A 27,093-nucleotide genomic window follows, 5' to 3' on the forward strand; every position below is an offset into this window, starting at 1 on the left:
AGGCTGGTTTTCTTACAATGCAGACATCTGTGTGTCCCTACCTCCAGAAAAATACCATTCTGAATGTGCCTTCCTTAACTCTTCTCATCCCCAATATCCAAGATCAGATTTGAAATCACATTTTTTTAAAAATCTGGCTGTAATTTAGTGAACAGCAGATTAAAGACTATTCTGGGTTTTGCATTAGGAGGCAATCATGATTAGCTAACGTTTAGATGATACCTCATAGGTGTGTGGGTGAGATGGAGAGCGTAATTTTCCACTGCAGTATTTTGGACATAAATTCAATTTTAAGCATGGTAAAAGGTGTAGATGGTTAGTTGTAATTGATGGGGAAACATGGCCAAATACAGTGACATTTGGTGATGAGATCTTCAGGATTTTCTTAAATATACAGTATTAGCATACAATCAATGTTTTTTTCCTTCAAAATGAAAAGGGCCCACAAATCCTTACATCATTGGTAATTTTCTTTGGGATTACCTATGAATTGTTTCATGATGGTGTAGACTTGAATGGGAATCAACCCCAATTGATTGTATGGCTAATCTGCAGAAATACCCATTATAACAATGGGAACTTTGGGGAGCTAATTAGGGCCAAGTTTAGAATTCAGACCGCAGGTCATCAAACAGGATAGTATCACTTCTAGGTAGTTAAAACTTGGATTTTGTCATCTGTTTCATGAAAAAGTGCCAACCTGCCAACAATATGAGGGATGGCTCTAAAGTAGGCATTGTCAGGGTGAATTATGGGATCAAGGTTCCTCCAGATGGCTCCCATCTGTAGTAGCCATGTCATAGTGTAGCATTAGATTTTGCATTTCCCACTGAGGCATATAATATGTATATACCAAGCTCTACTGTCAAGGAGAGAGCCTTTCTTCAAGGGAAGTCTAGGGAAAGATTAAAACTTTGTCAAGTCCCGGAATGGAAAGGGAATATGCCAGTAGACTGCCCAAACCACTCAAAACAAATGCTGCCCCTCTCTCCCATGCTTTTTTTTGTTTTTTACTATTATAATTTGACAGCAGAGAATTAGGACAGGTGATGAAAACAAAAGACAACCAAACAAACCGTCTAATAGTATACTGGTTAGCATCTTTAGAGCGGCATTGGTGTGTTGCTTTGTCTTCCAACACTGTTGGTTCTTAGATATTATTGGGACATCTCCCCAGGGAGTTTCACAATGAAAATTGTCACTGAAGATCATAGTGTATGGAAAGCATAAAACCTCAGCCATGAATCCTGACCAGTAATGAAGCAGTGAAAGGCTTTTTTTTTCTTTTTCTTCTGGCTCATATGAGTATAGATTTGGGGGACAGCTATATGATTTATAAAATTTTAATCTCTGCAGGTTCTCTGTGTCTAAATTATCTTCTTATACATAGGTAAGACATTTATGCTTTATTTCTCAGTAATCCGTCATCTTCACAAAGTGCTTTCTTTCCATTTTTAGTTTTAGGCAGTGTGGACATGAAACAAGACTGCAGGGAATGTAGTATTCTGTAAATCATAGAAGGGGTACACGGGTTGAAAGATGTAGCTAAAATGACTCAAAATAGCTAGATGACTTAACATATACTACTCTGGAGATGTAGTGTCCACTTACGTTGATTGATTTCTGCTTCCCACAGATATCAAAAGAGGCATTAAAATGAACACGCAAAGCAAAAAATGTTTCCCAAATGAGTGGAGTTCCACCGGTGATCGTCAGCGTGCTGGTAGAGGTAGAACTATGGGATGATGAAGATGACGGTTCGCCCATTAGGACAGGTGGGCTTCTAGGCGAAGCCAGTACAGTCCTTGGCGGATGTAACGAACCAGGTTGGTCATTGTGCTGTGTTGCGTCAAAGGCCCCATCAGTGAATCTAAATCTGCAAAGAATTCTGGAAATAAGAATACAGGTACGTTAAGATTGTTCAATGGCATTGGAAAATTTGCTCTGGCGAGCTAAGCCAGGTCTGCATGGCACCTCCCCATCTCCCCACTCCCTGCCAACTAAAAGGTAAAGGGTAGACAAGTCAATTATTTGGCTCCTTGCTTTATCCATCTACCAAATTTAATGAATTTAGCTGACGTTTTTGAGATTATTTTCAATTTTATTGCTATCTTTTCTCTTTAGATCACTTACATTTCCAAATACATCTTCTCTCCTACCCAGTAAACCATACATTTGTAATTAAAAATAAAACAAAGGGGAAAAAAGCAATTCAGAAAAACGAGGCTAAGTATAGACTGAGTTAGAAAGTCTCCAAATGTCCCGCCTTTTCAAAGAGAGGAGGTAGGTACGTTTTCTCATCCTTTCTTTAGGGCCAATCTTGGTCATTCTAGTTATATACAGTGCTTGGTTATGCGCATTCTTTCCATTAAATTGTGGACATTGGTTTACTTTGTTCTGCATTGGTTCATGTGGGTCTCCCCATGCTTCTCTGAATTCTTCATACGCCCTCTTTCTTATGACATAGTGATATTCCACTATATTCATCTACCACAATTTTTCTCTAGCCAATCCCCAGTGGATGGGCATCTGTTTCTGATTCTTTGCTAATATAAAAAGTTGTGTTATAAATATTTTGCCGTAGATGGGATGGACTCCTCGGAGTATAGATTTTTAAGGTTATAGAGTTTTAGACTTGGACAGGACCTACCATCAAGTCCAACTTTTGTATTCTACAGAGAAGGCAACTGAGAGCCCATAAATAACAGAGCTGGGCTATGAACTTGTTATAAGGGTTTTTGGTAGTAAGACTGGTGTGGTGGTGATGATGGCGGTGGTGGTAGTACTAGTAGGTTTACAAAGCACTTTATATATGTTACCTAATTTGATCTTCACAACAACCCTGTGAAATAGGTGCTATAATTATCCCCCTTTTTACAGATGAGGAAACTGAGGCTGAAAAAGTTACTTGGCCAGACTAAATGAGATAATAGTTGTAAAGTGCTTAGCACAGTGCCTGGCACATAGATGGTGCTATGTAAAGCTTATTTCTGCCACCCCCTCCCTCTCCTCACATAGTTGGTAACTATCTCAGGTAGGGTTCAGACTCAGGACTTCTAGACTCTCATATCCAGAGCTCTACCCACTATCCCACCTAGCTTCCTTAGACCAGTGGAGATTGGTGAAACTTTGCCCCAGATGGAGAATTGGTCTGTGGGGACCCACTTTGAGGAAATAGCGGTTCAAAAGGCTTTCAGGTGAGAGAGAAGGGTTGTATATATAAATGTGTGTGTGTGTGTGTGTGTGTGTATGTGTGTGTAAAGACTTAAGTTGGAATTTTCTTATCAAGGGTATGGGAAATGAGTGAGTTACAACCCTGGGGATAAAAGGAGAAGCCAAGATGCCCTGGACCTGGCCGACTCCCAAGAGATGAGTCACAATGTACACTCATTATCAGTGGATAAAGGAAAGCCAAAGTGAGTATAACAAATGTATGACAGGCAGCATTGGAGGTTGGATAGAGCTTCAGGGGACAGAAGTTATTCATTTGAGTGAAGAAAGTTGAAATGGAACTCCTTTACTTGAGAAGAGAAGAAAAAGGCAAGCTACGGTATATAGATAGAAAGTTCCTAATAGTGACTGTAACTCAAATGTCAAGTCAGATCCTGGAGAGAAGGGACTAGGTTTGAGTTTTTGTCTTCTGTGTCTGGCAGGCATGCGCACAGGCAAACACTGAGTGGGCATTTAATAAATGCTTGATTGTTTGATGAGTGAAGCACGTCAAGCCACTTTCCATCTTAGTAAATAGCTGGGACTTAGAGCTTTGCAAGATTTCTTGTCATTTGCCTTTTGGGGTTTTTATTTGAACCTCTTGTCTTTTTTTTTTCTTAGAGTGGCCAGTAGTAAAAAAATAAATCCTTGACAAATCTACAGAAATACTGTGGTATTGTTTCTGAGATATCAGAGAAAAAGAGAAGGTGAAAACCTGCATCATGTTTGGCAGGGGATGCCAGGTAGGAATGCCAAAGAAGCAGGTGCCTGAATCCTGGGGATCAGGAGTTAGTTTGGAAAAGAGCGATGTCTGAGGGCCTTCATGCTGGCAAGAGGCCCTTTTCTTGCACCAAGGCTATCAGTGAGCTGAAGGCCTGGATTATTTTTCTTGTCAGAATGCTAAATAATCCAAATAAAAGCAGTAGATTTGGAGAAGGCCTGGGTTTGCCTCCCTCCTCTGCTCCATGTGGCCCTGGGCAAGACACTCCCTTCTCCTCTCTGGATCTCAGCTTCCAGCTCTAAATTTCCTGCCACCTCTAAATCCTATAAACCTATGATCTGACTCTACTTCACTGCTGGCAGATTGAAAAGGCTCTGGTGTAAAAATGACTTTCTGAGCATTTGAGCATAAATAACTAAGAATTGGACCAGATGATGCCAAATTTGGTTCTTTTCCCTTTGAGCTTATTATAAGCTGACTAATAGCATTTTCAGCACTACTGGCTAAAGGCCAGAGCTATTTTGAGTCAACGTCAAGCAAGACATGGAGCAGCTCCTTGACAAAGTATGCTAATGACAAGATTAGCACCACCTCATCTAACAACGGAGAAGGCACCACATGCTGGGGTAGTAAAGTTCTGAAGGTAAAAGATGAGCCTTTTTTCACATGTAGGGCTTGACGCATTTAGTACAATGTCAATTTCAATAACATTTGGAGACCCTCACTATCAAAAAGAATGATTTTTCTTTGGCGGGTCTTACCCAGGACATCTTCTACAACACTAGAGAACACGTTGAGGCCAGTGGCTAGCTCCTTGTTTAATTTGCTGCTTCATATCCACACTCAATGGCTCGGTCTGTAATGGATCCTTGCATCCTTTGTCTGGGGAGAGCCTCAATTCCACCGTTTTCCATTTCTTTACTATATGTACATGTTAGCCAATAAACATTTATTAAGGATCTACTGTGTGCCAGGTAATGCACTACGCTCTGGGGATATAAGTATGAAAAAAAGCACAATCTATGCCCTCAAAATGCTCACAACCTAATGGTTAGAAGACAAGATGCGAAAGGAAGCTGACAAATGGGTCAGGCTGGGGTACAGCTAGGGAAGGTGCCCAACCAGGGGGCATGGTGAAAAGTCAGAGAAGACCCTAAGTAGTACAGCCAAGTGAGAAATGACAAGTTCTGAGTTCATCTCTCAGAACATCTGTGTGTGTGTGTGTGTGTGTGTATGTACCTATGTATCTATACATACATGTCTCTCCTGGCCAGAAGAGCACTGATGGTGTAGTTATGAGCTGGATTTAAATTCTGCCTCTATGCCCCTTCTAGGTCTATTATCCTGTGATAGCACCAATAACAACTTTCTCCAAGGGTTATTGGGAGGATCAAATAAGTGAATGAATGTATGTGCTTTTCAGATCTAAAGTTTAAATGTTAGCTGAATTATTATTACTACTGAAGTAAATGATATCAGAAATTTAGTTCCAGGTCTGTGCACAGAGCGATTGTATAAACACAGTATGCCACCAACAATCCTTGTATGCAATAGGAAGTTCACATGAGATCCAATACTGTGGTGATATAACATAAGAGGAGAATTTTGGAAAATCCCCAAGTGCTTTGAGGTCCACAGGATAAGTGAGAGAGATAAGTACACAAATCAAAGGCAATTATTAGCTAAAAAAGACAAGTACTTACATCTGGATATCTGTGACCATATGGCCCAAAAAGGGTTTCTAAAAAACCTAGTCATATAGCAGTGATTTCTAGCTGCTAAGCACCAGTACAAGTAATGATTTGAGAACTTGACCAGATCATGAGGAAAGTGTATATTGTGTATGGACATGTGTGTGCATGTGCCTACAGGCATAGTGTGCCTCATATTGTCATGACCAGTGGTATTTGACCCTAAAGTTGATAACATACTCAGCCCAGAGCCCCTCTCTCTGTCACACAGCTCAGTCCTGCCCCTTTATCTAAGAACACGCCTGTGCAGCTAATCATTCCCTCTAACGTAGTGAAACCGGTGACTTGTGGTAGTTGGGGGGGGCGCGCATGTGCCTTCCTGGTGTATGGACAACATCCAGGTATGCTGTGAAGATCTTCTCAAGAGTCTTGGCCAGGGAATTGTATTCTTTCAAACTATTCTTAGCCGTTCTGCATGTCTGCAAACTGGAGAGCAAAACAGCGTCTCTTTAAAAAAGGCCCAGCTGGTCTCAAATAGTGGTAGTAACTGCTAGGCCAGAAGTTGGCAGCGATAGGAGGGCCATCCACACACCTGCAGACATCAGAGTGGTTTGGGTGAAAGGGATTGTTACTTTTGCCTATGGTTTCTTGAAGCTTGGCAAACTCACTTTTCTCAGCTGAGCAGTGGAGTTCCTATCAGGGCCAAGCATTTCTTCTCCCAGGCCCTTGAATCAGGGAAGAAAAACTCAGGGCCCTTTTTATACTTGTGTTGTGAAAGCTGATAGCTAGGTAGATTGGGAAGACCCTGCTAGTTGAGTAGCGCTGGCATCACGTGGCAACACTGATAGGACTGGAGTCCGTGCTCTCAAATGCGCATGTCTTTTCATTACTGACACACACTAATGACTCCAACGAAAGTACAAGTACCTTAGTTCAAATCATAGAATTTGGTGAGCCCTAATTAATTTGCCCATCATTCTGCCCTGCTGTCCTCATTCCTCTGTTTCAGTCTTTATTCTGACACAGGTTCTGCAGTCATCATTTGTACACATGTCCCTGTTGAGTTCTGTTTCATCTTCTTCCTATTTTCCCCTCCCCCCCACATGTACAAACAGTTAAGGGGCCATACATATCTCAGCCCTTTGGGAAACCCGAACGAGTGGCTATTACCAAAGAGGTACTGAAGAGCAGACACTGCTCTCCCTTCCTCTCTCCCTTCCCCTCACCTTTACTTCCCCTGACCCTCCCCCACCCCATGCAGAATACAACTCCTTCCAAACCACATTATAGAGGGAGTGGTCAAATAGTCACCTCTGTTCTCTCTAGTAAGTCTGTCTGCCATGTCCCAGTGTTCATAACCACGAAGCACATTGTTGGTGATGTTGACATGGCTGGCTGCCATGTGGTGGATTCGGTGAGGAATGACAATCTGTCCTAAGGATGGTAAAGCACTTGACGACGAAGGGCTGAGGGACAAAGGTGATGGTGCGTCTGTGCTCCTAGGGAAAGGAAAAAGAGTCTCGTTCTCATAGCCATACCACAGAAGTCTTTTTAAACTATTTTTTTTAAATGGATAGAGATACTTTCTGACTAATTAAATATAAATCCATTTAAAAGCCAAAAACATCAAGGCATTGTGATGCAGCAGTTGGAGAACAAGGTGACATCTCGGAGGCTGAATTTTCATGTGGACTTTTACTAATACCACTGTCTATCAAATAGTTCGATGACATCATAGACCAGACTTCTCTCTCCCCCACCCCCCAAAATATTCAAGTGCAGTTTGGCATCAAGAGGATCTCTCTCAAGTTGGGTGTAACTGAACCAAGTCCCCTAACAGTTTTACACTGAGGCACTAATGTATTGTGTTCATCACGATGTCTAAGGAGGATAAGATTTCACTAACCCCACCTGTGGAAGAGTTGAGGTGTAGAGCCTGAACCTAGAGATTGGTAACCAGTGGGCCTGGGACACCAAAATCTGGGGGATCTACAGCATGGGGAAGAGCTCATCTCAGTGCCCAAAGGACAAGAAATGCTGCCAATCCCTCTAAATTGGGTACCCTAGAGCAGTGGTGTCAAACTTGAATAGAAAAGGATCCCTGCAGGCTGCATGTTGACTTAAAAAACACAAATGAATGTTATTTATGTAGTATTTTTATTTATTTTGTTAAACACTTGCCAGTTATAATTTAAATTGGTTCGGCCACACTTGGGGGTTTTGTGCAGCTCTTTGCTTGTGGCCCATGAATTTGACACCTCTGCCCCAGAGTAAAGGCCAATTGTCTGGCTCCAATTACAGGACGTTTTCTCATGGATTCTCAACGTTCAAAAGTGAAATGCTCACCTTCTTCGACCACAGTGCCTGGCTATGTCCATAGTACTGGTCTAAGTTGGTAAACTTTGTTTTGGGGCTTTAAGTGACCCCCAAAATGATGCTTTCTAAATATATACACAGACGCACATGTTCCTTGAATGTATTGACGTTTAGGGAACAAACATCACAATCTTTCAGAGAATGAAATCTCTCCTGGCCATAATAGTTTTTCTACCTGTTACCGGAAGCAGTGATTGGCAGTTAGCAAACACTTGCTGGACCATTATTGGAGTGTTTTGTGGAAACCACAATGACAGTTTGCTACAAATCCAGTCACCACAATAAGCAAAGTTCAACTCTTAAAAGCCCCCTGTGGAGCCGCATTAGAAACTTGAGGCCAAGTAGGCCCCTGAATGTCTCACTAGGGTTCTTGAAGGCCTGCTCTGGACATCTGCTCTTAATTGCTGGCAGTTCATCTGCGTATTGCCTATATAAAGAGGAAGGTTTTGAGTTATCCTCTTAGTGTAGGACTAATGTCCCGATATCGATTTTCTTTGAGTTCTAACACTAGCAATTAGGAATCATCTGTTGGCTACCCACTGTGTGGGGGTCATCTGTGGCTATCTCTTCTCACATGGTTTAGATTCATGTGGCTGGAAAATCATTCGGGGCCATTTTCTTTTGAAATGGATTTCCAAATCCACAGTCAAGGTTTGTAAATTCCTCAGCTTCCCATCTTCCTTCAGACTGCATGCCCAGGCCAATATATTGGCTTATCCGTGAAAAACCCACTTAGGAAACCAATGTGAGAGAAGAGAAAAGCCTTGTTAGGAACACAGTGTGTCTGTCTCTATCTTTTCTTTTTGTCTTTCAAAGAAAACTTCCACACAGAAATTCTGATAATTCCCTCTTTGTCAGCTGTTGCTACATATAAGAAATGAGGGAGACTTCAGGTCTGACACTCTCCTGCTGGGCAAGCCCCTTCAAATCACTGACAGTGAATACTTCTTTTCTGAATGGTCATATGTAAACCCTAAATGGTAAAAGGCATGAATGAATGGGGGGCCAGCCCTTAATAACCTTAAGGCACAGTAAAGCTGAATGTCCATAAATGAAATCTGAGAGTGTGCTCCCCACCTGGTTAAAGGAGCCTGTGGCTAAATACAGCCCCTTCTGTAAACCATATACACACGTGTGAGCTCCCTTTGGCTTAGACTGGTCTGTAGGGGAGAGTATAGGATGGCAATAAAAAACCCAGTCCTCATGCCCATAGATCTCTGCTCCACGTTAGGTTTCTGCTCGTCTGGTATAAAATGATGTGGATGTTTCCTGCCATCTTAGTAACTAGTCACTAGAAGCCATGGTTTTTATAGGAAGACAGGTTAGAAAGAAATGTTAATTCCTTGTTGATGGGGTAATTACACAGCAATTCATCTGAGTTCCTCCAAGCAATGGACATTGCCAGAGAGAGAAGTCAATACGGACTTGCTCCATTTGACCAGCCTCCAACTGCTATATGATACACTTTTTCTATGTCATTATCATTAATTAGGAGAATGTAGGAATTTGGAGCATTTTTGTCTTCACACCAGGCTATGAACTGACATTAGAACATGGATGAAATGAAAGAATGAGTAATAATCGTGATTTAGAATTGTTATAACACCATGATGTCTGGGGAAAAATTGTCAGTGGACTACTTTTTGGAATTCCTCTGTTTGATGCCAACACATCAGGAATTACTGATACTTTCAGCACCAGGAAACCCCTCCACTTCTGGAGATGGAGACCTCTCTAGAACTAACCATTTAGGATTTGAGAAGCTGTGTGTTGCTTAGGGTTGCATGGCTCATGTCATAGATGGGACTGGGACCTAGGTCTTCCTGACTTCAGCCTCTATTGGTTCTCCAATTCACATTCCTTAGAACAATCTCCAGAATGCCTGTTTTAGACCTTGTCTTTTCAGGTCACAAATCCCTTTCTGCTGTGGCTGACCTGAGCACCTAGAATGTTTTAGGTAGACACTGTGGTTGATCCAAATAAGATTAAGATCTTGTCCCTGTCTTCCAAGTCTATCAGAAGAGAGATACATGAATATAAGTAATTATATAACAACATAGGATGTGACAAGGCCAGGAGGAAGCCAATGCTCTCGGGGCTTCAGTGGAGGGAGGTGTTCTCTGGCTCTCACACCCAAGAAGGGAAAAAAGAGGCAGGACTTTCTTTACTCATGTGAATTCTTCCCTCCAGTCTCAGAGGAATTTTTTTTTGGTTCTACTAATGGTCAACTGTATCCCATTCTGTGCTGATTCCTAAAGAGCTTTGCATTGCAACTTTGCTGGCAACATATTCAAGCATTGTTCTCTCCACTGTCTAAAAGCATCTCCCCCAGATGTGCACGGGTGTCTCTTCCTTTTAAAAGCAACTGAAACCAAGCCCTCTCATGACTTTACAATGCCCTTGGAGCACACAGTTTTCGCTTCTTTGTTTCATGTTGAATTTCACAAATGAGTAGTCTCTAACCATTACCTCTTTGGCTCCCATCCCTATTTTGCCAAAGAAATTGCTCCTTTAAAGATCAGTAGTAATTTCTTCCTTCCTTCCTTTCCTTCCCCTCCCCCCCTCTCTTCCTTCCTCCTTCTCCCTCTCTCTGTTCCTCTCTGTGCCATTTGATACTGCTGCTACTCTCTCCCTATGTGGTTTCCATTCCACGACACTACCCTCTTTTGGTTCTCTGACTTCCTTTCTAACTGTTCCCGTCTCTTCCCACTTTCTAACCCTGGGTGTTCGCCAAGTTTCAGTTCCTTGCTCTTCTTGATGTACTCAGCCTCTGAGACCGATGTAAGGAAAATATCCCTCACTAGAAAGGTGGTAAAATGATTACATTACTGATAAGGGATGCTCAAGTCCCTCTTTTTGTGCAGTCAAGCCTGCAAGTGTAGAATGTTGGAAATTCAGTCTTGCTTGGAGGCAGACAGACTGCAATAATTGACCTACAGTGGTTATTTTGCATCCCATCATTCAAAAGTGTTAGGAGATAAGTGAGTGGGCTTTCTTTATAAAGAAGTTGCTTTCTTAAAACTGTTCGAAGGCTCTTTGTGAATTCGACTTGACAAGCTCAAGTATGTATTTAAACTCTTTCATTTTTGAATTTAAAAAATGCTCTTATTTCTTATGAGCTACTTGTCTGACCCTGCCTGTTCTCTATTTGTGTGCAGGGAATAGGTTTCCCTGGGCTTTTCCATTTTTATCTTTTGAACTCCAAAGGAGAATCTTTTATCTACTCTATGTATCAATATCACAGCAGACCCCAATTCAACCATTCAAGTATGATAACTTATTGCTTTTTTAAAAATGAAGCTTTTCCTTCATTATGAATATGGAAATGGTGTTGAAGAAATTATGTCTGCACCTGTAGTATCTTGTCTGAGTATTTAGAGAAAGAGGATCAGTTATACTTGAAATAGGAAAATATGAAAAGCTACTGACAACGGGGGCTTGTATTTATAAGGGTCCTTTTCCTTTCTAAAGTGGTTTCCACATAATTTAATTTACTTTCACATCTGTGTGAGAGATGAAGGGCAGGTGGCATCATTTTTACTTGACTGTGGCAAACATTGATTAAACGCCTTGTGTGTGCCAGAAATTGGGGCCACAGAATCTGAAAATGAGCTTAACTTCGGGCTTCGGGGAGCTCCCCCTTTTCTTTGCCATTAGCTATGCGCTTCTTATACTTCCTATCCAGCCATTCTTATAGGGCTCTCTCACTCTCTTCTCCTTCACCTTGCCCAAACACCCTTCTCATCACTCCCTTCCCTCTCTCCCTTCTTTCTCTCTTGCTCAGTTCCTTGAATCATTTCTTATTTTGTTTGCATATATTTTCTGAGATGACATTTTTTCTCTGAGGACCACTTGAGCCGTATGCACCCTCCCCCACTGTTTTGGCCTACTGTCTCATTAGCCTTCCCTTTTCCATACTCTCCCATTATCTGTTTCATTGTTCAGGATACTTTTGTTTAATTTCTATCTGGTTTATTTGTGGTTTTGCTTCTGTTCCCCATATTACTATTTTTATGGTATTACAGAACATGTTTAATATTTTTGCTTTTTGTACATTAGTGATTTTTCTGTGCCCGAACACGCATTTTAAATGTTAGTGTTGCTCCCCCCTCCAAAATTAGTGTGGTTGATACTAATTTGATCTCAGTCTTCTGCCATCAGCTCTCTGCTTTTCTGCTCTGTTACAAGCTTCTTGAATTTACTGAAGTCATTCTGCTTGCAGGTGTTTTTCTCCTTTTTACTCTTCTCTCTCCCTGGCCACATAAGAGTATCGTTTGGGAATCCCTTTTTTCCCTTACGCTCACTCTTTTCACTACTGTCTTGCTTTACTTCACTTACTTTCTCCTCTCCCCTTCTTGACCTAGAACCCGTCCTCAAGGAACTCTCTTTTCCTCCCTCTTTCTTTCTCTTAGTTTCTCTTTTCTCTGACTTCACTCCCTTTATTCCCTCCCTCCCTCTCTCTCTCTCTCTCTACTGACTCTTTCCTCAGCTCTTCCAAACACACACTCAGGCTCACTGGGTCATCCTTACAGACGTCCTGGTCCATGCTAACTCCTAGGGTTATCTTCTAGAAGCCTCTCAAATGCCCTTTCTCCATCCCTATGTCTTATTCCCATGTTACTGGGCTTCTGCTTCCACCTCTAGATCCAATCTTTGAGAGCTGGTAGCCTTTTCTTACTCATCATTTTTGACTTCTCACTTTTGCCTACGAATCCAAAAATCATCTCTCCACAGAAAACTCCCAAGTTTGCATATCCAGTCATATGTTGTTGACTACTTGTTCATATATGGTCTTCTTGGATATCTGGTAGTCAGTTCAAATTCAACATATCAGAAACAAAACCCAATATCTTCCCCCCACTCCCAAATTTTCTGTTTCTGTTGAGTGGGCCACACCATTCCAATCAGTCCATTTCCTAAACTTGGAATCATCCTTAACTTTTCACTTTCCTCCAGTGTCCCCTCTCCGATTCAGGTACTTGCTATGACGGCCACCACCATTTTTCAGACCCTTGACACCTATTGCCTGGACTACTGTGATAGCCTTCTAACTGGTCTCCCTGCCTCCAGTCTCTCCCCTTCCAATCCATCTTCCACATAGCTGCCAAAAAATCTTCCTAAGGCATAAGATTGACTGTGTTACTGCTTTGCTCAAAAAGCCGGACAGCTCTACCCTATATTACCTCTAGGATAAAACATAAACTACTGAGCTTAGCATTTAAATCCTTTCCCAGTCTGGTTCCAGTCTATCTTCCTAGGCCTACTGCATCCTAATCACCACCCCCTCCCTGATCCCCCTTCCAGGAATTCTCCTTCTCAGCCAAACTGAGTTCTCAGGGGTTTTTCCTTGAACTGGACACTCCATCTCCCCCAGCCCTTCCACTCCTACATTTGCATAGCTCCTCCCTATTTAGTACTAAGCATTTTATTAAGGACTTCCTGTGATGTGGTCCTAGTCCTCAAAGAGTTTACATGCTATTGAAAGGTTCACAGGCTCTAGACAAAATAAAGATACAGTAATTTGGGTATGGCTGGGCACTAAAACCTAGAAGGAAGTGCCTCTTGAAGTGAGTGCCACTGGAGCTGAGCCTTGCTGAGAGCTAAGGATTCTAAGAGGCAAAGATGAAGAGGGAAAGCCTGGAGGGATAGCCTATGTGCAAAAGCATTGAGGTGGGAGGTGGAAGTTGACCAATTTGATTCATAGATAGAGAAAAATGTATGAGCATCTTGGAAAGCTAGCATGGAGCTAGACTGCAAGGAGCTTAAAGGGCTGAGCAGATATGCTTGTATTTATCCCAGAGGTATCAGGAAGCCATGGAAGCTGCTCTAGCTGGTATATGGACACCGTCATCCATGTGCTTTAGGAATAGTGATTTGGCAGCTGTGTAGAGAATGGAGGAGAAGGGCATAGACTGGATTCAGGGAGGGCAATCAGGAAGCTATTGGCCTAGTCTAGGCCAGAGGGATAAGGGTGATTGGAGACGAGTAGAGGAGATATGATTGACAAGACCTGGCAGCTGATGTCTCCCCTCAAGGCCCCACTGCAGATGCCACCTCTTTGGTGAAGCCTTCCTTGTTATTTCTCTACTTGGTACTGTTCGTAAATGCATAACAAAGTGCCTTGCACATATTCAAACTGTGCTGTGGGAATGCCTTCAAGCCTACTTGCCTATGACTTTGTAGATGAGTCCTATTGCCTGGCTCCCACACCACTGGTAAATGCCAGAGGCGGAATCTGAACCCAGGCTCTGGGTTGAGCAGTTATACCTTTCTGCCTGTCTCTAGCCTATGTGCCTTGCATGAAGTGGGCACTTAACAAATTGGGGTTTTTTAACTTAATCATTGAGTTACCCTTATTTGTTGTTATAAGCTGGAAAATCCAGAGACTTTAACTGAAGTCATTTAGTGCTCTTAGTATATGGTCTCTTTGTCATCTCTGAATTGGACGACACAGCTTCCCAGGTACCTCAGAGCCTGTGTCCAACATTCCAAATTGCACTCTTAAAAGAAACCTTTTGTAGAAGTAGAAGGGACCTTAAAAAGAACTAGTCAAACTCTCTCCCATGGCAAAGGAGGAAACTGAGGCACAGGGTGCTTAGATGCCTTATCCATGATCAACAGCTAGTCAGTGTTCTGTAGAAGCAGGGCTGGACCTAGGTTTCCTGATGCCCCCTCTAAGATTAAGGGCCCTGAAATAGTGATGCTCGCTCTTCCAATGAGGCCACCCTAGTGATATGATTTCATTGAGCCTCATATCATCATTACATGATGCGATTTGGTATTTTAGCATTAATATAAAAACTGTCATTATGGCTCAGATAATTGGGTGACTAAGTGCCTTTCCATTTTCACCACGGTTCTGTCTTTAGTTTTATTAAACAGCACTTACCACATATCAATCATTACTTCATTGGTCTTTCATTACTAAGTGAATTATTGAAAAATTGTTGTATTGGCAGTTAACTTTCCTTTAACTCCCTGCAGTGATGGTACTGGCCACCTAATTAGTGGCTCTTTTTATGCCCCTCATTTGGCTTAAAGAATCTGGTATCAGATCACACTTCAACTTTTCACTTCTTTCCTTTGCTGAAGCCCGGGACTCAAGCTGTGGGCTCCACAAAAACCACCCTCATTGAGGAACTGACCTTCATCGGAGTTGTAAATGTAAAAGTATTTTTGGCCTAGAAAATCATTCCTTTTCATAAAGAAGCAAGTAATTTTTAGGAAATACTTACTTTCCACAGCTTCCCCATGGAGATGGTATCTGGGCAGCCTTGGAAGAAGTCTGTTGAGAGAGAGAGAGAGAGAGAGAGAATGAGGAAATCTATTTTGTAATTTATTAATTCAGAAACAGATGGAAGTGTGATTTAAAGTACATTAATATTGATTACGGTGTTCCTGGCTGCCTCCTGTTTCGTTAGCAGGAGCTAGAATGTATGTATGCAGCACGTCAGCACCCAATGCACAGTACTTGATGAAAATAGCTGGTTAGGATAATAAGTGGGCCCCAATCAGACCATGAAAGTCACTTGATGAAAGATATGAGCTACTAAAAGGCCCAGTGAAATCAGAACCCTTTTTCTAAGAAGTGGCTTAATTATCTTTGTATGAAATTTAGTCTGCAAAATAGGTTCTTGTGAGTGCAAGGGGCTGGTCACCTTTAGTAGGAAGAAAAAAAAAACTTTTCCCAGGTGGAAGGATGCCACCTGCAAGGAGGGTAGTGCCCACTTGAAGGAGGTGGGAGGAGACACTTGAAAATTCTTTCCGAAGGTGGGTTGTAGACAGGAAGACCAACTTCATGGAACTAAACCTGCCCTCTCAAGGAGCTTTTCTCCGTCATTTGGCCACTCATTTCATTTGAAAGTGAAACTGTTTTTCTACTTCCTGGTAGAACAGGGATGACTTAAAGAACAAGCTGTCAGTATTTTTGTGTATATGCCTTGGTGGAGGAGGGAGGAACCCAGAAATCCCTCTTAGTACAACTGTAACAGGCCCAGTCCTGAGTAATTTGTGGGGAAGTGGCTCACCAACCCTCTGCCAACCTGTATCAGCCCCCAGCACCACCTACTGTCACTGACCAGAGGCCACTGACAGGTACCTAAGAAGGGCAGCATCCCTCAGACCAGTGGCTCTGATTCCAGCCTGACCCCCACAGTTATAATCTACTGATTCTAACTCTTGGGGAGATGGAAGCTAGCAGCAGACTCTGAAGGGGCTGTAGCCCTCACCTCTTCAGCAGCCATGGCTACTGAAAACCCAGAAAGGAAAGATTTTTACTATCCAGGTCCTAGGGATTGTCAAAGGGTCAGACACCAGGATTTTGTTGTCGTTTGGTTGTTTCAGTTGTGTTGGACTCTTCGTGACCCCATTTGGGGTTTTCTTGGCAAAGATACTGGAGTGGTTTGCCATTTCCTTCTCTGGCTCATTTTACAGATGAGGAAACTGAGGCAAACAGGGCTAAGTGGCTTGCCCAGGGTCACACAGCTAATAAGTGTCTGAGGCTGGATTTGAACTCAGGATGATGAGTCTTCCTGACTCCAGGCCCAGCACTCTATCCACTGCAGCGCCACCTAGATGGCCTGACATCAGGATAGCTGGCATTTACCTATCACTTTAAGATTTCCAAAGCACTTTACATATATTAGCTCTTTTGATCGTCACAATAATTCTGTGAAGTAGGTGCTAGTATCTTCTCCGTTTTATGAAATTGAGGCAGGCCAGACTAATCCCACCTTTCCTCTCAAACCCCCTCGGAAGGTTCCACTTTTGTACTGATTCTCTTTATCTCTGGCTATATGAACCTACCTGTCTTTGTTGTCTCCTGGCCAGAATGGAAGCTCCCCACAGGCTTTCGTTCATTATATTTTTTGTACCCCTGCGGCTTGGTACCAACTATCTTGGTAAGTCCTAGTGGGCTGCCTACTGGCTGCAAGCCTCGTTGACTCTGGGGAATTTCTCACTAGGCATCTTAGGGTTTGCTGCTTCTACTCTCCTGCGCCCCCTAGAAAGCAATCCTCTCTCAGAGTCCTTATAAGCTTCTGATAGACAATGAGGTGGCGATTTCCTTTCCTGCTAGATCCCAGATGCCTGTAGTAAGTGGCCTTTCTGTTTTAGATTGAAGCCTCAGATGATGGTCCTTTTTGAAGTCTGTCAAATTTTGTGTTTGAAGACTCCCCAGGAGGCTGTGTAGTATCCTGGGCAGACCACTGGACTTTGATAAGGAACCATGCCCCCCACCATTTAGTACTAGCTGGGAGATCTTGGGTGAGGCCTGGAGCCTTGCTTTCCTCATTTGTGAGATCATTGCCCTCATGGGATTTGGGGGGAGGATCCCATGAGCTAATGGATCAGAGGGCATTCTAAAAAGGTACGCTGTCATTTCAGTGAGGGAGTTAACTCTACAGTCGCTCAGCTATTTTTGCCTTTTGTGGAAAGGATTTATGATGATTCTTTCTCTGCTAAGAGAGACAGTGGACCTTGTACCTGTTTAATGGTTATTGTCCCTATTCCCACACACTTACTGGTTTTCCCAAAGGGACTTCATAGCAGAGAGGGACAGAAGGCATGCTCTGACTGTAAACATGACTTTCAAATATCGCTGAAACTGCCAAAGGCCCTTTTTGTCAATCAGGACAATATTGAGGTGACTGAACCATTTTATTTTCTCTTCTGTGACCCAAATCAAATGTAAGCATAGCACTGGGTCCCTAGGGAGGGGTGGGCAGGACCCTGCAGAAACCAAAGAGGCAGTGGCTTCCACCGCCAGTATAACCTTACTGGCAAAAATCCTGTTCTTTGCAAATTGACATTTAATAACGTGCCTGTCAGATCTCATTAGTCATTTCATTCACCAGCTCCCTCCAAAAGATACAAAACAAGGATTACCTTAAAATATTCCATCAGAGATCTGGAATACTTCATAGCATGGTCCCTCTTTAGTTTAAACATTCTCAAGTACAGGAGTGATAAGCATCTGTAGCTGTGGTAATTAGGAAAGGATTATGTTAATTCCAGTGTTTAATAAACTGTATAAAAAAGGCAATATGTATATATTTTGTTTCTTTTCTAAGGTTAGACAGACTGAGAAATATAAGAAAATAATGGGAAAAGTGGGGGAGGGGGGAGAAGCATTAAAATCCCATCTTGATAATGGTATAAATGTTTAGTCAGCTGCTGAGGCCATCCATTAGTTATCCTTTAATAGTTTAATAGAATACAAGGATAATGGTCTGGTATAACCAGCTTATGGAATTCTGCAGCTTCTAAAGTCTTTTTTTCAGGCTTCTAGTCCCTTCCTCATGTTGTCTATGAGACTCACCATAAAATCGCAAGTCTCTTGTCCCATTCTGTGGCAGAAGAGCAAGTGAAATTCTTGAGCCTCAGGGCGTACCTTTGGAAACAAAGAAAACCTTCAGTGCTGCTTGAGGGCAGGACCACTTCTCCATCTGGCTGGGAACTTCCAGATCACTTGGTCCAACTCCTCTGATGTTATAGATGAGTAAAGGGAAGTGACCTACTCCAGGTCATGTAAGTAATGAGGGGCTGGGCTGGGACTGGAATCCAGAATAGGGAAGTCCACATTCTCCCCATTGCCCTCTTGGGAAACATGAGGTAGACAGCACACTCATGGGTGGGATGGTAGGTAAAAAGGTGGCCAGGTAGTAATTAACCATCTATGTCAATGACACATGTGATCCATGTGATGCCAGCTCTGATACCAGCACTGTGGGGTTTCATCTTCTAACTAGGCTCTGAAACACTTCTTCAGTAAAGGAGAGGTCAAGTTCAATTCTAAGATCTGTGCCTTATTCACTTGGAGTGTTACTTTGTTGTTGTTGCGGTTTTTAAAAATTCCCTCCTCTTCCCCCATTAGGGTGATAAAAGGGGGATGATGCCTCCTCCCCTCCCCCTCCTTTTTTCCCCTTTTAACTAAGCACACTCCAGTCCGTGCATTGAGGCTCTTGAAAATCAATTCATCACATAAAATCATTGTACTGAGCTTTAATGCAATTTCACAGGTACTTGTGCTAGAATAAGTTCAGTGTTGCATCAGGAAGTTTAAAGGTATATGAAAGCTTTGATGAGTTCTAATTTACAAGGAGCTAAAGGAGTGCAGGCAGGAATCCTAACTTCCCTCGGACCACACTCTAGGGGGCTTTGATTCTGCTTCCTCTCGCTCCCTTGCTGCCCTGGCCCTGGCCCTGGTGACACAGAGACTTGATGCATCCCACCCCACCCCCTCCCCCACTCATACTATGCCATGTAATAAATCGTGCTTCCTTTGGCAGCAGGATCAGAGGCCTAGCAAGGGCTCTGAAACATTTAATTGCCATTGAATTGTAAAGAGCTAGTGGCAATGAGGAATGAATTTTACCTGGCATAATTTCCTGGTAATATCTAGAAAGATCTTGTAGCTTTGCAAAATAAATATAGGAAACAGGAGGGGGAGCTTTACTACTGGGAATGGGATGTACACTAGGGTGGTGGGAGACACACCAATAGCAGAGGGAAAGGATGGAGATTTCCCATGAATCCCTTTACTTTGATGAAGTTGACCTGGCCCCTTAGTTTATCTTGAGATCACTCTCCCATCGTTAATTACACTCTGTTTCCATCCTATATGCAAATACCTGTTGCCAATCTGTTAACAGAAGAGTGAGCATTATGAACTGAGAGACTATGTGGGTCTGCCACAGGAAGGACTATTCCCCAGCTGGGGTATCAAGGCCCCTGAAGCAAGGAACAGTTGGAAAGAGCCCTTGGGTTAGGAGGAAGGAGACCCGGTGCTCTCATTTCCCAGAGGAGTGACTGTGGGCAGCTCCGACTCCCCTTTGCATGAGGAGAGGGGGGGTGTCACATGGGACACTCTTGCAGGTCCCTTCTGGGTCTAACAATGGATGCTCTGCAAAGATCAGAGGGGATGCTTTTTCCTTTGTGTGTGTATGCGTGTGTGTGCGCGCGCGCACTTTAAATAACTTTCGTCTCCTCCACAACCTAGACCAATAGCCTGGAAAATTTCATTTTTTTAAAAGTAAATGAAACCAGAAAACTTTGTAGTTGAATCTCTTCCCTCTCCTGTCTGCCCCCACCCCCACCTTCACCCTCCTCTCCCTCAAACACCAGTACAAATCGAAAAAATAAGTCTGTTCTCCATCTGTGACCTTAAATGCCAACTTGGAGCTCAGAACGATTTTTTATAATCAGGACAGAAAACAGGGTTTATAATGGAAATCCTGATAGCCCCACTTTAGGGGTTTTGAATTATAAAACTACACCTTTTAAAAGACAAGTGTCGTTGCCAAACGGTGAAATGACTATACTTTATTTCCACCCACTACATTTCCATTTTAATTTTATGAATATTGCAAATTATAACACGCACATTATAACCTCTAAAGGGGCTAATTTATAAAAGCAGTGTCCATCAATTATAAATTTTCCATGACATTAATAAAATGGCAAGAACTAATTATGATGACTTCAGAAGTGAAGATGCCTTGGACAAATCATTAATATGTTGAAATGATATTTTTTAAAACATAGCAGGTTCTAATTATGACTGAAACAAGATAATGAAAATGATCACAGTAAGGACATTAACCTGATAAGCTCCACGGTTTCAGAATACATGGTGTATGGAGATTTTGCCTCCAATGGGTCCCGCTCCATTGCGTTGCCGCACTCGATGAAGGAGAGTGCCGCATCAGTATAATATACAGCTTTGCCAAACTTCTCTACCTGAAATGGACAAATAGTTGTTCAGCTTTTCTCCTTCAAAAAGAGAGATCACACAAAGAATGGGACATTTTTTAAAAGGTATCCATCCCCCTCAAGGATGAATGGACTGACATTTGGAGGTGACTCTGTCACATAAAAAATTAAAGAGATTTTAAAAAAAAATGTGGTCCATCCACCCTTTCCTCCCCTCCCTTGGTGGGGGAGAGGAGATGGGGAGTGGGCTAGACTGCCTCAATGAGAGCCAGATGCAGATTTGACTGAAATTGTAGCCTAGAGTCCATTTTCCCCTTCTGCTTTGATTCACTGCTCATTGTGAGCACCCAGCTACACAGGAGAGAAGTAACGTTGATAGGTGCCATTTGTCATGAAAAATGTGAAGTTGTGGTAGGGCTGTTGACAAAAATCTCATCACGTTCATTGTAAATGATGCCCTGCAACAGTGTCAAAAAGCCCCAAACATAGCATTCTGAAATATTTTATTTCAGAAGAATTTAATGGCAAAAGGGTTTATCTCCCATTATGGTCATCCCGAAACTGACTCAGGCATCCTGATTTCTTTTGATGTGTAATGAATATTGTATGTGACATTTTCTACTGAGGATTTGATAGGAGTATTTAACATTTTCCATTTCTGATAGCTAGATGTGTTCTTTCCACTAATACAGTCTCTTATGTTAAACAACCAGTATAATGCTCTTTGACAGTTTCTCTTTATATTTCTTATCAAAACATTTTCTAGGCAACTGTAAGGGTTTCAGTTCTCAAAATGGCACACTAGCTGCTATCTCTAACAAAGGATTAAGTAACACAGGAGAATGATCCGAGTTACAGATCCAGCTGAATCTGCTGGGACAATGGCTCTCTCTTTTTAAAATGAATACATGTGCTTCAGCTTTTATGTACTGCAGAAAACCATAGCTTAATTTCTGTAAAATGTTGGGTAAATATTTATTTGCATGAAATTCAGCCTTTCAATCAAAGATATTCTGGGAAAATCTGTGCATCCATGTGAGAGATTTCTATGGTGTGGTGTTATTTTTTTTTCCTTTTCCCTCTCATCTCACAAGGTAATTTCCTTAAGCCATTAGCTCCCTGCTTCACGTTGGCCTGTCTTTTGGGGACTCATCCCCAGTTTTTGACCTCTTTCCCTGGAGCTGTCTGGTGCTGTTGTACTTGCTTTGGTGGCAGATAGACCCAACCTGTGAAAGATAAAGGTTGATGCCTGGTCTTAAGTAATTTCTCTGTCTCACTTGTTTTAACTTTGGGAGAAATTTGCCTTTGCATAGTCTCAGCCATCCAGCTTGGCTGGGTCATATCTGCTCACATAAAGGACATTTGATTTACTCACTTATTTGGGTTCTGACTGAGGACCTCAGGTCCTCCCTCAGTTGTGCTAGCAATTTGCGGACTTCTAGAGAGAGAGCTACCATCACAGGCCTTTTAGTTCTTCCTTGATGCTTGCGCTAGTCACACGCCCCATCCTCCCAGCATCTTGAACAGAGCTGGCGATTTTGCATGTCTCCTCATGTCAGTTTGGAGGCTCATGAAACAATTGTTTCTGAGGGGATGATTCCAACTAGCAGGATTTTAGTCCCAGACAGTAGCTGTATGACTTTATTTGACCAAAAGAGGAACAAAAATGACAGCTCGTGAGGCACATGCTGATGGGTGGTTCTTAGGAATCAGTGGTTGGTTGCCAAGAGCTTGTACATCACACAGCAATGGCGTGGTGCCCCATTAAGAGCTCTCTCAGTGTCCAGCTCTCCCTACAGGCCCTGCTGTGCTATGCAGTGCCTTCTCAGGTTATTTCTGCTTGAACACCTCTCCTAATGGTGTCAGGCTTAGTCGAAGGTGAGGATGCAGAGAATGTGCCACTCTTAAAGAGACTCCAGAAAGGAGAATGGCAGAGCACGTGGAAGACCTCGTTGGCACAGACGGCTCCATATGTGTTAGCATGGAGCAACAGGTTAATGTTAAAACTAAGAGTACTTTCCTTTAAGGGTTCATCTGTGGGGAGAGCCTTATGGGGGTCCATGTTCCTAGCCTGAACTCCTCGCTGTGGGACACCTTCTACAAAAAGGCATCTCAGGAAAGATAGCTAGCTTAATGACAATCAGAGCTTCTTACTCAAATCTGCCAGTTTTATGTGTGAGAGAAAGGGGCTGCTTTTCCTAAGGCCTTGAGGTGCCCATGTCAGCTGAGAGGCCAAACAGATGTTTTGGTTCTTTTCCTGATCTTTTGAGGTAGATCTGAAGGGAGTCAGGTGTTGGCCAAGGATGCCTCCTATTAGCTCATAGGGGAAGTACAAAATTCTCTTCCTAAGCCTCCAGGACTTCTTTGAAACTGATTATTGTTTAAAAAGCAAAAGAACAACATAGACTATTCCATTCTTGGAGGTGGGGAAGTTTTTGTGTATCCATCCCAAGTGGAGGATGTCAGGGTTAGAAATCTGAGTATGCTGTGGAAACAGGAGCCACCTTCCTCATTTCTCAGCAGGGGCAAAGGGAGCTCAGCAAAAGGAGCTTATGCTGGGCTGCTGGAAATGTCGGCGGTGGGACTGTTCCCCATTTCTTCAGGAGCATGCATTGTTCAAGGGAAAAAAGCAGAACAAACTCTCTGGGAACATACCAGTGCGTCAGCTTTGTGCTTCAGCTTCTTGGCTTCCTGCATGTAATAGTCAGCATTGTGAGGCCTAAACAAATACAATTCAGTTTTTCAGTATGCTTAGTCATCGTTTGATTAAAAGATTGAATAGCCCAAATGTTACTGCTACGAATCCCCGTACAGTGCCCAGCAAAACACAGACAAACATCTCTACTCCCATTATGATAGACGTAGAAAGAATTGGGCAAAATGGCTAGCCAAGGTACAGAAATGGCCCATTTTAACAAATTCTGCCTTCCCCTTCCCCCTCCCCCTCCCCGAGTAGCAATATCACATAGACAGAATATATCAGAAATTCCTATTGGTCCCCCATCATATATCTCCACTTGAGGAAGCAAGAACAAAAGTGGGACAAAGCAGCCTAGAATTAAACCTCCTTAATTGGAAACATTGAAATAGCACCAGCACAATTAAGAGTACAGCATGTGAGGGAAATGCCAAGGCTTGTTTGTGCCTCTGCCCAAGCCTGGCCTAAGGGCCTCATTCTGGTCAATAGTTTGCCTTTGCTTGATTTGCACTGAGATGACATTTTACACAGAGAAAAGGCTGGGGAAGTCTTCCCTTCAAGTCAGTGCCCCACCCAAGACAGGAGTGAGACATTTGGAATATTTCTGCCAACGTACACATCATCAAAATGAATCCGAGGTCTTCTGGCCTCTGAGCTCCCATTGGCTAGGGAGGACATTGAAGACCAGGTGACCATCTCCAGTTGATTACTATCCAGAAGCCCGATGCTGGCACCCCGATTGTAGGTATCTTCACCCTGTAAAAAAATCATAATAACTTTTATTAATTCACCATGAATGCTTTGACCAAATAGAAGTGACATGTCTTAAGGTTAAAATGAAGATAACTTTGGGTTTTTTAGCCTAATCAATCACTAGGTTTGGTTTTCCTATGACACTCAACTCTCAACCAATAAGCTTCTGTAATTAAATATCTCCAGCATCTCATGAATACCCCTTCCCAAAGGTTTAAAGTGAGCAGGGAGCCACTGAACAGAATTGGTAAATGAAAAGGTGACAGGGTCAGGGAGTGGGGCAGGATGGGAAAGCCTGGTATTGAGAATACTTTACTAGGCATCTTGTGAAACACCCTCAATTCCATAGCATTGGAAAGACCTCTAAACACCATATTTGACATCAGCTCATGAGTTGCCTCTGTGGATGAGCCTATCCTCTGCTGGAAGGCTTTGAGGCTAGTTAGACATATATTGGGCCTGGTCTTTTTAGTAGCTATCTGCCTAGGAGACTTTTGAGACTCATAAATGTAACCTATTTGCCACTGATGTAGACTGATATCTTTCCTCAGCCTGTGCCAGTGAGATGTGGATAGCAGAGAATAGACTGAAAAAGGAAGTGGGAAAAGACAAGTTCACTTGCCTGTCAGTGTCACACATTCTTAGGCCCGGTGGGCACTGGCTGAAAAGACCCAGGGACTAGTGAGACTCTAGTGCTTAGTTGAGGGCATTTTAGAGGGTGGGCACTTAACAAATAAAATTCTCAATATGTTTCTGTAGTGGAATGTGACAACCGCAAATCACCATGATTTTGTGGTGGCTTTCAAGAGGCACAACTTCCAGGGTTAAGAAGATGGTAGAACCACTGTATTCTATGCTGGTTAAGTGAAATTGGGAGTACTGGGGTCAGTTCTGGACACTCCAGTTTAAGAATGACATTGATAAGGGGGGAGTATACAAGGGAGGGCAACTAGATTATTGGAGGGCCTTGAGTGCATGTCGTCTGAGGATGGATTGAAGGAACTGAGACATTTAGCCTGAAGAAGAGAAGGCTCAGGAGAGCTGTTGTGAAGCGTGTGAAGGGAAGTAATGTAAAAGAGAACTGGACTTGTACTGTTTGGCCCAAGAGGGCAGAACCAGGGCACATGGATGAAAGTTGCAGTGGCCAATTTTCCTGCTTTCTAAAAGCGAGAAAGGCTGTTTCTGGCAGTGGGGAGTCTTTCCTGCTATTGGGTGTCTTTTGGCAAAGGCTGATGGCCAGCCGATGGTTGGGCATGTTGTAGAGGGAAGTCTTTTATGGGTATAGATCCACCCAAATGGCTGCTGAGGTCTCTCTTGTAACTCTACAATTCTGTGACATTGTGCGATTTGAGACTAATATGGATGAGGTCAATAATCCAATGGACAAAAATAAAATTCAGGTTCCCTTATATTTATGTAGTGTGTATAGTGATCCCTTTATATTAAGGTCTAATCATTTTTGAAGTCAATAAAAAGCAGCAGTGCTGAGCTAGACCAAAGGAGTCCCCAAAGCTCTCCTGCCAATGTAGAATGGGCCAGCAGGCCCCAGAGCTCCTGGATTGTCATTGGTGTGGTCTCATTTTAATGTGGATAACAGCCCTGTGAAGTAGGCAGGGTGGGCACCATTATCTGCATTTGACAGATGTGGAAACAGAAAGCTAGAAAGAGTTCAAGGCCTTGCCCCAAATCACAGCAAATCTGTAATAACCCGGACCAGAGCCCACATCTCTTGCCTCTTTGTTTAGTGAAAAACAAACTATCCCCACATTGCCTTACAGACTTCAAGCTTGAGTGCCTGGGAGAATTGTGGCACTATGAACAGAAATGGGATTATTGTGGAATTGACATTATAAACATTAGCATTAAAAGTTTTATGACTGTTATATTAAAAAAAGCTTTTATTAAGCACCTAATTAGCCTTGACAATAGACTCTTGCAGAGTAAAAACAAAGTTCCATAGACACATGCTACATGACTTTCCAAGGGCTTATCAAAAATAACTAAAGTGGAAGTTTTTAATGTTAATTATAGTCATTGTGCCAGATAGGGTGAATAGTAAGTACTGTTACTGTTTAGAACGTGGGGGACAGTAGAAAGGTGTTGGATTAAGAAGATCTGGGCTCAAGATCTCGCTCTGACATAGCTGTGTGACCCTGGCCAGGTCTCTTGGCCTTTCCGAGCCTCAGTGTCCTCATCTGTAATATGAGGACAAAGATACTTTCAATGTTTTACCTCCCAGGGCAATTAGGAGGAAAAAGCCAAGTGAAGTGCCAAGTCAAAGTGGGACATTCTTACCTAGTCAGCATCTCTGATTACAGCCAACATTATTGATGTGAGTATCAATTCAGTACAAAGCATTGCCTCTTCCCTCTGGCACAGCTGCTCCTGTCTGAATCACCTTTGACGATCCAGGAGCATAACTTTAGGCCCTGAAAGCTCTGGAGCTGGCTGGCCTTTTCTGAAGTGGAGTTGGCCCCCAGCTCCAGGCCCACTCCACATTGGCAAGTGAGCTTTGGGGATCTGTTTTGTCTAGTTCAGCACAGCAACTTTATATTGACTTAAATAGTGGTTAGCCCTTAGTAAACATACCTGGAGGCACATGTGTCCTTCATAAAACATGGTGTTTTAGTGCTGCTATCGCTGTGCGTAGATGGAACTTAAAAGTTTTCTGTCCTCTGTACCCCATGTACTTAGAGAAAGTGCTAAAACAGTTTCTCAATCATCTATAGCAGTCACTTAATAGCAGCAATTAAGCAAACCAGTGGAGAATCCCATGTGTGGCTCGAAAGCAACATAGTGTTTTGGCAGGAAACTCCTCAGCCAGGTTTTGATTTGAGCCATAAGATCAAAGCTTCAGGGCTGGAAGTGACCTCACATGTCATCTAGTCCAATCCCCTCATTTTACAGAGGAGTAAACTGAGGCCCAGAGTGTA

At 42.7% G+C, this 27,093-nt stretch overlaps 1 protein-coding gene across 1 annotated transcript in view; it reads right to left on the bottom strand.

Moving 5' to 3' along the window:
* Positions 1–1,340: 1,340 nt before the first annotated feature.
* The window catches only part of AFF2 (AF4/FMR2 family member 2), a 157,145-nt gene continuing 131,392 nt past the window's right edge, over positions 1,341–27,093 (bottom strand). The window contains exons 11-18 of the mRNA XM_036740017.1: positions 24,024–24,163; positions 23,365–23,428; positions 20,600–20,736; positions 18,317–18,388; positions 17,884–17,977; positions 15,234–15,283; positions 6,934–7,121; positions 1,341–1,888 (exon numbers count right to left, since the gene is read on the bottom strand). Coding sequence (XP_036595912.1) covers positions 1,767–1,888; positions 6,934–7,121; positions 15,234–15,283; positions 17,884–17,977; positions 18,317–18,388; positions 20,600–20,736; positions 23,365–23,428; positions 24,024–24,163 — 867 coding nt within the window. The 3' untranslated portion in view covers positions 1,341–1,766. The remainder of the gene's footprint in view (positions 1,889–6,933; positions 7,122–15,233; positions 15,284–17,883; positions 17,978–18,316; positions 18,389–20,599; positions 20,737–23,364; positions 23,429–24,023; positions 24,164–27,093) is intronic.

The sequence above is a fragment of the Trichosurus vulpecula genome, chromosome X (genome assembly GCF_011100635.1).
Source record: "Trichosurus vulpecula isolate mTriVul1 chromosome X, mTriVul1.pri, whole genome shotgun sequence".
Classification (NCBI taxonomy): Eukaryota; Metazoa; Chordata; class Mammalia; order Diprotodontia; family Phalangeridae; genus Trichosurus; species Trichosurus vulpecula.